Source organism: Penaeus monodon, chromosome 6 (assembly GCF_015228065.2).
Source record: "Penaeus monodon isolate SGIC_2016 chromosome 6, NSTDA_Pmon_1, whole genome shotgun sequence".
Taxonomy (NCBI): Eukaryota; Metazoa; Arthropoda; class Malacostraca; order Decapoda; family Penaeidae; genus Penaeus; species Penaeus monodon.
In genome coordinates, this window is record NC_051391.1 from 44,792,667 (window position 1) to 44,802,666 (window position 10,000).

At 32.6% G+C, this 10,000-nt stretch overlaps 3 protein-coding genes and 1 pseudogene across 3 annotated transcripts; all 4 read left to right on the forward strand.

The window, feature by feature from the left end:
* Positions 1-1,814: 1,814 nt before the first annotated feature.
* On the forward strand, positions 1,815-2,782 carry LOC119574524 (heat shock protein Hsp-16.1/Hsp-16.11-like). The gene is made up of 2 exons (XM_037921800.1): positions 1,815-2,195; positions 2,416-2,782. Exons 1-2 carry the CDS (start codon positions 1,908-1,910, stop codon positions 2,647-2,649), a joined length of 522 nt encoding a protein of 173 aa, XP_037777728.1. The 5' UTR covers positions 1,815-1,907; the 3' UTR covers positions 2,650-2,782.
* A 1,220-nt stretch (positions 2,783-4,002) lies between these two features.
* Positions 4,003-5,038, forward strand: LOC119574544 (protein lethal(2)essential for life-like). Its single transcript, XM_037921817.1, has 2 exons — positions 4,003-4,449; positions 4,728-5,038. Exons 1-2 carry the CDS (start codon positions 4,165-4,167, stop codon positions 4,923-4,925), a joined length of 483 nt encoding a protein of 160 aa, XP_037777745.1. The 5' UTR covers positions 4,003-4,164; the 3' UTR covers positions 4,926-5,038.
* Positions 5,039-6,910: 1,872 nt separating this feature from the next.
* Positions 6,911-7,726, forward strand: LOC119574534 (protein lethal(2)essential for life-like). Its single transcript, XM_037921811.1, has 2 exons — positions 6,911-7,282; positions 7,493-7,726. The coding sequence occupies exons 1-2, from the start codon at positions 6,998-7,000 to the stop codon at positions 7,724-7,726; spliced, it is 519 nt and encodes a 172-aa protein (XP_037777739.1). The 5' UTR covers positions 6,911-6,997.
* A 965-nt stretch (positions 7,727-8,691) lies between these two features.
* Positions 8,692-9,757, forward strand: LOC119574542 (annotated as a pseudogene).
* Positions 9,758-10,000: the final 243 nt, after the last annotated feature.

The window sequence follows — 10,000 nt, forward strand, 5'->3', positions numbered from 1 at the left end:
TTTTTTTTTTTTTTTTTTTTTTTTTTTTTTTTTTTTTTGTGCTGAGCATAATGGGAAAATTTGGTAGCACATGGGAATCTTAAATTGTAAACCTAGATTCAGATGGTATATTTTGAAACTGTATCATATTTTGCCATCCTATTTTTCTTATCTTTTTTGATGTTGGAATTGTTGACAAGCATCTAGAGTAGCAGATGGCAGATTATTAAAGGAGATCATCTATCTTAAGTGGAGAAACAAGATAACACTTCACGCTCACCAGATGAGGCAATGTTGTAAGTTTAATTTTCCTTTGTAATTTGAGCTAATATTTTGACACATTTTATATCTTGGAAAATCATAGGATGAAAATTATTCATTATGCAATTTGATATTGTATGAGGATGTATAATTGATATCAAGATTTAATGTCGATATATTATATATGTAATTTTGTTTTCACCAAAGTTTGCCTAAATTTGCACATACATTTTGATTATTTCAATAGCTATTTCATTTTAAAGTGCTTTGGTAATGTATTTTGTTTATTGTGATCCAATTTATAAGATTTTGGATAAACATTTATTTATGTCAAATATCATTTCAGGTCGAAATAAATAATTATGACAAGCCAAATGTTTTTCTGGTGACCCGTGAAACAAATATTATATATACATATGTGTGTGTGTGTGTGTGTGTTTTATGTTATAATTTTATATATATTAAAATGATATGTGTATATGTGGATGTTATGATTGTATATATATATATATATATATATATATATATATATATATATATATATATATATATATATATTGTAATTATATGTATAAATATTTATATTTATATTGATATACATATCCATATAAATATATATATATATATATATATATATATATATATATATATATATATATGTGTGTGTGTGTGTGTGTGTGTGTGTGTGTGTGTGTGTGTGTGTGTGTGTGTATTCCTTGTGAACTTATCGAAAAAGCATCCATTGTTTTGTTTCGTAAAGAGGGTTCACTTCTTCCAACTGTGACCTAAGATTACATCATTTTTTCTGAAGGTACTAATAAAAAATGCACAATCGTCTACCGGGTGCTTCACGTGACCTTAATGACACTTTAAGAAGGTTCAAACATGCACATTAAAAATGTTATAAGGTCTGTTTTTATGATCACAGGAACAATAAATCAATGGACAGTTTTTGTTGATTACCCAGGAAAAGTGTATATGCTAGCTTTCGGCTTTACGGGCAATATTTGAAATAGAATATCAAATAAATATACACGTATATTACATTTTACACACACACACACACACACACACACACACACACACACACACACACACACACACATATATATATATATATATATATATATATATATATATATATATATATATATATATATATATGTATATATATATATATATATATATATATATATTATAATATATAAATATATATATATATATATATATATATATATATATATATATAATATATGCATATATGTATATACAAAAATACGTGTATATATGCAATATATATATATATATATATATATATATATATATATATACTTATAAGTATGTTTCTATAAATATAAGTATGATATATACATATAGTATATGTATACATATATAGCCTCTTCGCACAGTTATATATATATAAAGTTAAAGTTAAATTCTGGTAGTTTCAAGAGCTTTCATGTTGCCAAACATGCCATGATCTAGCGTCTAAACGAAGGTGGGTATTGGGCACATAGCCAACTCGCGCCACATAAAAGCATCAGCAGCCGCCTCTTGCTAGACACAACAGAAACAACACTTCGTGAGAGAACAGAGCAAGCTGTAGCTTCATCTATATTTCCACGAGACCTACTCTACCTTATTGAAGTGATAAACGCTAGAGGAATATGGAGAACAAAAATGCTACCACCCTTAATGAACAGAAACCTGATGAATCTCCTAAAAGCAAAGAGGATTCACTTCTCCCCATCGCTGAGAAGGGACTTTTCTTCCATGATTCCTTCTTCGAGGATATTCGGAAGCACTTTGAAACAGCCATCGACCAAATCCTGGATAGGTGGGGAGAAGCCAAATCAGTGAGTGATCTCATGAGTAGCTTCACACGCGTAAGAGAGCGCAATTTGCAACAAGAGAACCAAGTCATGGCCTTCAGCGAAGACGACCAGAATCACAAGGTTAGTTTTAGTATCTAAAATCATGTGGATCGGGAAAAAAACACCGATTCAGATACTCATATATACGACAAGAATAAGAAGAAAACAAAAATCGTCCAAAAAATATTAAATTAAAGATTTTTTTCAGAAATCATCTAGGTCAGGCAAACAGATTATTTGGATATTAAAATGCAAAGGAAACACTAGAAAAATAAATACTCTTATATGATTCTATATACAGGTTGTACTGGATGTTCATGACTTCAAGAATGGGGATGTTAAGGTTAGAGTGGAAGACAACCACGTGGTGGTGGAAGGTCAAGTGGAAAAGGAAGAGGGTGACTTCAAGTCCAAGAAAAGCTTCTGTCGATGTTTCACTTTCCCTTGCAAAGTGAACATGGAGGGCGTGACTTCTGCAATGTCTTCTGATGGCGTCTTGAGTATCACGGCTCCGAAGATTCCACAGGCAGCATAGAAAACAGATTTCAGTATCTGAAATTGTAATCTACTTTTAAAGATAATGTACGTTTAAGTAACAATTTATTTTTCTTTTGGATAATGTTAAAATGAAGCTTTTGCTCTTTTTTTCAATAAATTATACTTGTTTACATGTGTGTGATTTTACTTGCCTTCCTTTCTCGCAAACTTGTCTAAATGATGAAAAAAGAAAAGCAAGAAAGAAACAAAGAAGAAAAAGAAAAAACTCGACTGTCGCATAAATTGCATCAAAGAGGATTTTTCAAAACTCTTGAAGAAAAAGCGCCAAATGCAAAGAGGGTTCACTATTTGTGACCTGTGCTTCCATTATTCTTTTTTGAAACACTAGCTAAATGTAATATTTGTTTATTTTTCGTTGATATTAATTAAAATGGAACAATCGTCTCTCAAGCGCTTTGTGTAAGAGAAAAGTTACATCCCTCTGAGTGACCCTTCAAGAAGATACAAATAATGTGTTAAAAAGGTTGTCAGGTTTATATGAGTAATTAATCAAATTACTGTTTTTGAAAATTTCCGAGGCAAAGAGTACATGGAAGCAGTTAAATTTTGCAGGAAATACATTAAATGACATGGGCACAGACAGATATACAAAGTAAATATATATGTAAATAGGCATACATACAACTTGCATACATATATACATATATATGTATACACACACACATATATATATGTATATTATATATACATATATATGTGTATGAATATATTATATATATGTGTATGTAGGTACACACACACACACACACACACACACACACACACACACACACACACACACACACACACACACACACACACACACACACACACACACACACACACACACAAGCGCGCGCGCACATACATATATGTATGTACATACATACATACATGTATATATTTATATATACACAATCACATGTGTATCCATGTATATAGTCCCTTTAAACATTTATATGTGGATATATATAAATGTAGATAAATCTACAGTACATGTACAAATATATTGTCCTTACACACACCCAAAGTATGTTTGTGTATGTGTATTTGTGTGTGCATATTCGTATATAATATCACTATATATACACATTTATATATGTGTAACAGTATAATCACTATATATATATATATATATATATATATATATATATACATATATATATATATATATATATATACATATATATTTGCGTCTATATATAAATGACGGAATGTATCAAGAACACGCATAGTTAGTAATGAAGCTTTTACCGTATGATTATAACAGATGCATTAAGTTGAGAGCTAGAAGATTCAAGAAATTCCAAATGAAGATGTTGCCAAACATGCCACAATCCTGCGTCCAGCCGGAGGTGGACATTGGGCACACACCCAACTCGTGCCACATAAAAGCCTTAGCAGCCGCCTCTTGCTAGACACAATATAAAGAACACTCGTTGAGAGAACAGAGTAAGTTGTAGCTTTATCTGCATTTCCACGAGACGTACTCTACCTTACTGAAGTGAGAAATATGGAGAACAAAAATACTACCACCCTCAATGAACAGAAACCAGAATCTCCCAACTGCAAAAAGGATTCACTTCTCCCCATCGCAGAGAAGGGACTTTTCTTCCAAGATTCCTTCTTTGACGATATTCAGAAGCAATTTGAGACAGCCATCGACCAAATCCTGGATGCGTGGGGAGAAGCCAAATCCGTGAGTGATCTGATGAGTAGCTACAGACATGTAAGAGAACGCAATTTGCAGCAAGAGAACCAAGTCATGGCCTTCAGCGAAGACGACCAGAATCACAAGGTTAGTTTTACAAAAAAAAAAAAAAAAAAAAAAAAAAAAAAAAAAAAAAAAAAAAAAAAAAAAAAATCATGTAGATTAATTCAATTCAAATATTCATATATATGAATACAAGTGACAGTCGTAAAAAAAGTCTATATATCTATATATATATAATTTAGATTGAAGGTCAGCATTTCTCCAGAAACGATCTCGATCACGTAGATTAGCTAGTCCATTAAAATGAAAATGAAAAAGAAAAAACAGGGAAAACAAACACTTTTCATTGATTCTATTTACAGGTTGTGCTGGATGTTCATGACTTCAAGAGTGGAGACGTTAAGGTTAGAGTGGAAGACAATCAGGTGGTGGTGGAAGGTCGAGTGGAAAAGGAAGAGGGCGACTTCAAGTCCATGAAAAGCTTCTGTCGACGTTTCAACTTCCCAGGCAAAGTGGATATGGAGGCCGTGACTTCTGCAATGTCTTCTGATGGCGTCTGACTATCACGGCTCCGAAGATTCCACAGGCAGCATAGAAATACACATTTCATCGGCTGAAATTACAATATAAGCTGAAAAAGCCATGTATGTTTAAATATTTATTGCAGATTTGCATAATGTAGATATAAAGTTTATTAATTTATTTATTAAAAATAAATATATCATATTTACTTACACATATGTATTACTTTACATACCTTCCATTTTCGAAAAAATACCATCATTTCATAACAGATGGTGTGCTTCTATGGTAAAAGATATATAACATATAAATGTGCTAGATCTGTGCTTCCATGTTTAATGGTTTAAACCAGGGATCGGAAAGAAAAATGTTAAACAAAACACCAGAAAGTAAGAAAGAGAGAATGTGTATCGTATGTCGTAATTTTTATTATGGTTTAAAAATTCGTATGTTTCTAAATATTTTTCCCATGATATATTGAACGAAAATGCTTCGTAGCCGCGATAAGGTACAGGTGGGTACAACGAGATGTATTACAAGCATAAGACATACCCAAGCGCTGTTGACGCCTGAGTCACGCAACACTGCTGTTTCAGCGACTTACCGCCGTGAGTGACACTTTCTAGATATTTTCGCCACGGATACTGCGAAAAAATAAATCCTGATATCCGATGATTTCAATCATCTTGAGCAAATAACTAGATTTATTCAGCAGAATAGTCGTACTGCGTATGCTCGCTGCTACAAGACTGTCGTGTGAAGCACGGCAATTACTAATTATAATTATATATTTATACATTATAATCGTCTGGTGATCGTTTCATGTAAAAGACAAGGTACAAGCATGGGTAGCTTTTGTCCAGGCAAAGTATACATAGGAGGAGTCGAGACGTCAAAGTCAGAGCTATAGGCGACAAACATGTGGAAGGCGAGTAGAAAAGGAAGAGAGCGACTTCAAGTCCATGAGAAGCTTCTGTCGACGCTTCAAATTCCCAAAGGAAGCATGGAGACCGTGACTTCCGAAATGTCTTCCGATGGCGTTTTCACTATCTCGGCTAAGAAAATTCCACAAGCAACATAAAACAAAGAAACAAACAAAGAGAAAACAGATGTATTTATTTGATTTTGAACACAATGCGTATTGAAGTAACCATCTATTGTTATTTTGCAATGTAAAATATCAATGAAACAGTTGCTCTTAAAAAAAAAAAAAAAAAAAAAAAAATCTTGTTTATATGTCTGTATGACTTTACTTGCCTTCCTTTATCGACACAAAAATATCATTAGCTGTCGCATAGATTTCACAACAGATGGTTCTTCGAAACGTATGAAGAAAATTTTGCGTACCAAATGCAAATAGGCAAAGTCTACAATTTTGTAGGAAATAATTTAAATGATATATATACATATATAATTGTATATGTGTATTTATATTTATATATACACGTATACATACATGTATATGTATATTTATATATACAGTCCCTTCACACAGTTAAATGTAGATATATAAAGGCATAAACACAGACATATATATGAGTGTGTGTGTATTTGTATATAAATTTACAGTATATGTATACATATATATATTGTCCTTATACACAGACACGCACTAAGTATGCTTGTGTATGTATGCGTTTGTGTGTGAGTATTTGTATATAATATCTACATCTATGTATAATGTATATGTGAATATGCATGTATGTATATATTATATATATATGTATATATATATATATATATATATATATATATATATATATATATATTTGCTTTCGTGTTTATATATATATAAATGATGTCTTTATATATGATGGAATATATCTATGAAAATACCGCATTTACTGTATTGTATGCATTCTTTTTAAGTTGAGAACTAGAAGTTTCACGAGATTTCAAATCAAGATGTTGCCAAGCGTGCTATAATCTCGGTCCAGATGGAAGTGGAAAGTGGGCGCACATCCAACTCGCGCCGCATAAAAGCTCAGGAGCCGCCACTTGCTAGACACAACGGAAACAACACTCTGTGGAAGAACAGAGGAAGCTGTAGCTTTATCTACATTTCCACGAAACTTACTCTACCTTACTGAAGTGAAAACGCTAAAGAAATATGGAGAACAAAAATACTACCATCCTTGCTGAACAGAAACCAGAATCTTCCAAATGCAAAGAGGATTCACTTCTCCCCATTGCTGAGAGGGGACTTTTCTTCCACGATTCCTTCTTTGAGGATATTCGGAATCACTTTGAGACAGCCATCGACCAAATCCTGGATAGGTGGGGAGAAGCCAAATCCGTGAGTGATCTGATGAGTAGTTATAGACGTGTAAGAGAGCGTAATCTGCAGCAGGAGGACCAAGTCATGGCCTTCAGCGAGGACGACCATAATCACAAGGTTAGATTTACAATCTAAAAATCACGTAAAATCATCGTAAAAACACAAATTCAAATAATCATATACACGAATACAAGAAAAAATAGTCCAAAAATTATTCAAGTTGAAGGTTAGATTTTTATGAAGCTATCTATGTCACGAATTTTTTTTAGCTAGATATTCATTAGAATTAGAATGCAAACAAATACTCTTAATTGATTCTGTATACAGGTTGTACTGGATGTTCATGACTTCAAGAGTGGAGACGTTAAGGTGAGAGTAGAAGACAATCAGGTGGTGGTGGAAGGTCGAGTGGAAAGGGAAGAGGGCGACTTCAAGTCCATGAAAAGCTTCTGTCAACGTTTCAACTTCCCAGGGAAAGTGGATATGGAGGCCGTGACTTCCGCAATGTCTTCCGATGGTGTTTTGACTGTCACGGCTCGGAAGATTCCACAGGCGGCATAAGAACACCTATTTAATTAGATTGTAAAATTTTAATCAAATCTGAAAGACAATGTATATTTAAGTAACAATTTATTTATTTATTTGTTCTTTTTAAAATAAACTTACTTACATGTGTGTATGACTTCACCTGCCTTCTTTTGTCGAGAACTTATCGAAATAATAATAATAATAAATATCGACTGTCGAATAAATTGCATTATAGCTGGTACCAAATGCAAAGAGGGTTCACTATCTCTAACTATTGTGACCTGTGATATATATATATATATATATATATATATATATATATATATATATATATACATATATATATATATATATATATATATATATATATATATATATATATATATACACACACACACACACATAAGTGTGTGTGTGTGCGCGGATTTGTGTGTGTGTGTGTTTGTACATATATATTTGTACAAATATTTATAGTATGTGTGTGTGTGTTTATATATACATAAAAGATGGCCAATATGCTGCATCCATAGGCAGCATAAGAAAACATTTCATTAGATGAATGTAAAATCTAAATTGAATGGCACAACCTTTTATCGCAGTTATATATATATACACACATATATACTTATGAGTGTGCGTGTGTGTCTTCGTATTCGTGTGTGTGCATGTTTCTGTACATAGATGATTTCCATATAGTAATGGAATACCTATAAAAGCGCATAGCTATTACTGAAGCATTACCGCATGATTATATCATATGCATTCAAATTGGTTTCCAAGTTAAACTCTGGAAGTACCAAGGAATTTCATATCAAAATGTTGCCAAGCATGCCATGATCCTGCTTCCAAACGAAGATGACACACACCCAATTCTCATTACATAAAAGCATCAACACCGCCTCTGCAAGACACAACAGAAAAACACTTCGTAAGAAAACAGTAGCTGTGTTAATATTTCCACGAGACGTACTCTACCTTATTAAAGTGATAAACGCTAGAGAAAAATGGAGAACAAAAATACTACCACCCTTACTGAACAGAAACCAGAAGAATTTCCCAACTGCAAAGAGGATTCACTTCTCCCCATCGCTGAGAAGGGACTTTTCTTCCATGATTCCTTCAAGGATATTCGGAAGCCCTTTGATACAGCCATAGACCAAATTCTGGATACGTGGGGAGAAGCCAAATTCAGTAAGTGATCTGATGAGTAGCTACAGACGTGTAAGAGAGCGCAATTTGCAGCAAGAGAACCAAGTCGTGGCCTTCAGCGACGACGACCAGAATCACAAGGTTAGTTTTATAATTTAAAAACCATATGGAACCATCCAAATGAACAATCGTATTTCCATTTTCAGAAATGATGTAGGTTACGAAGATCATAACACAATCGGTAGTTTTTGTCGATTACTCGGGGAAAGCGTACATAGTAATTGTCGATTTTGCAGGAAATACCTGATATATATATATATATATATATATATATATATATATATATATATATATTCATATAATTATATATATAGTCAGGCATAGACACACACAGAGATTGTCCTTGTGTATGTATATGTTTGTGTATGCGTATGTATGTGCGAATTAGTATACCTAAATATTTATATACATCTGTATGTGTGCTTATATATATATATATATATATATATATATATATATATATATATATATATATATATATATTTATATATGTGTGTGTTTGTGGCTCTAAAGAAAAAAAAAAAAAAAAAAAAAAAAAAACAAGGAAACCAAATAGACTTCATTTATTCTATATACAGGTTGTGCTAGATGTCCATGACTTCAAGAGTGGAGACGTTAAGGTTAGAGTGGAAGACAATCAAGTGGTGGTGGAAGGTCGAGTGGAAAAGGAAGAGGGTGACTTTAAGTCCATGAAAAGCTTCTGTCGACGTTTCAACTTCCCAGGCAAAGTGGATATGGAGGCCGTGACTTCCGCAATGTCTTCCGATGGCGTCTTGACTGTCACGGCTCCGAAGATTCCACAGGCAGCATAGGAAAACATATTTCATTAGATGAAAATTGTAATCTAATGTTAAAGACGATGTATATTTAAGTAAAAAATTATTTATTTATTTATTTATTTATTTTCTTTAATAAACTTTAGTTATTTGCATGTACGTATGACTTTACCTGCCTTTCTTTCTCGAGAACTTATCGAAATAATAATAAATATCGACTGTCGCATAAATTCATTGATACATGGTACTTCGAAACTCGAACAAAAAAACTAACAAAATGCAAAGAGGGTTTTGTGACCTGTGATATATATATATATATATA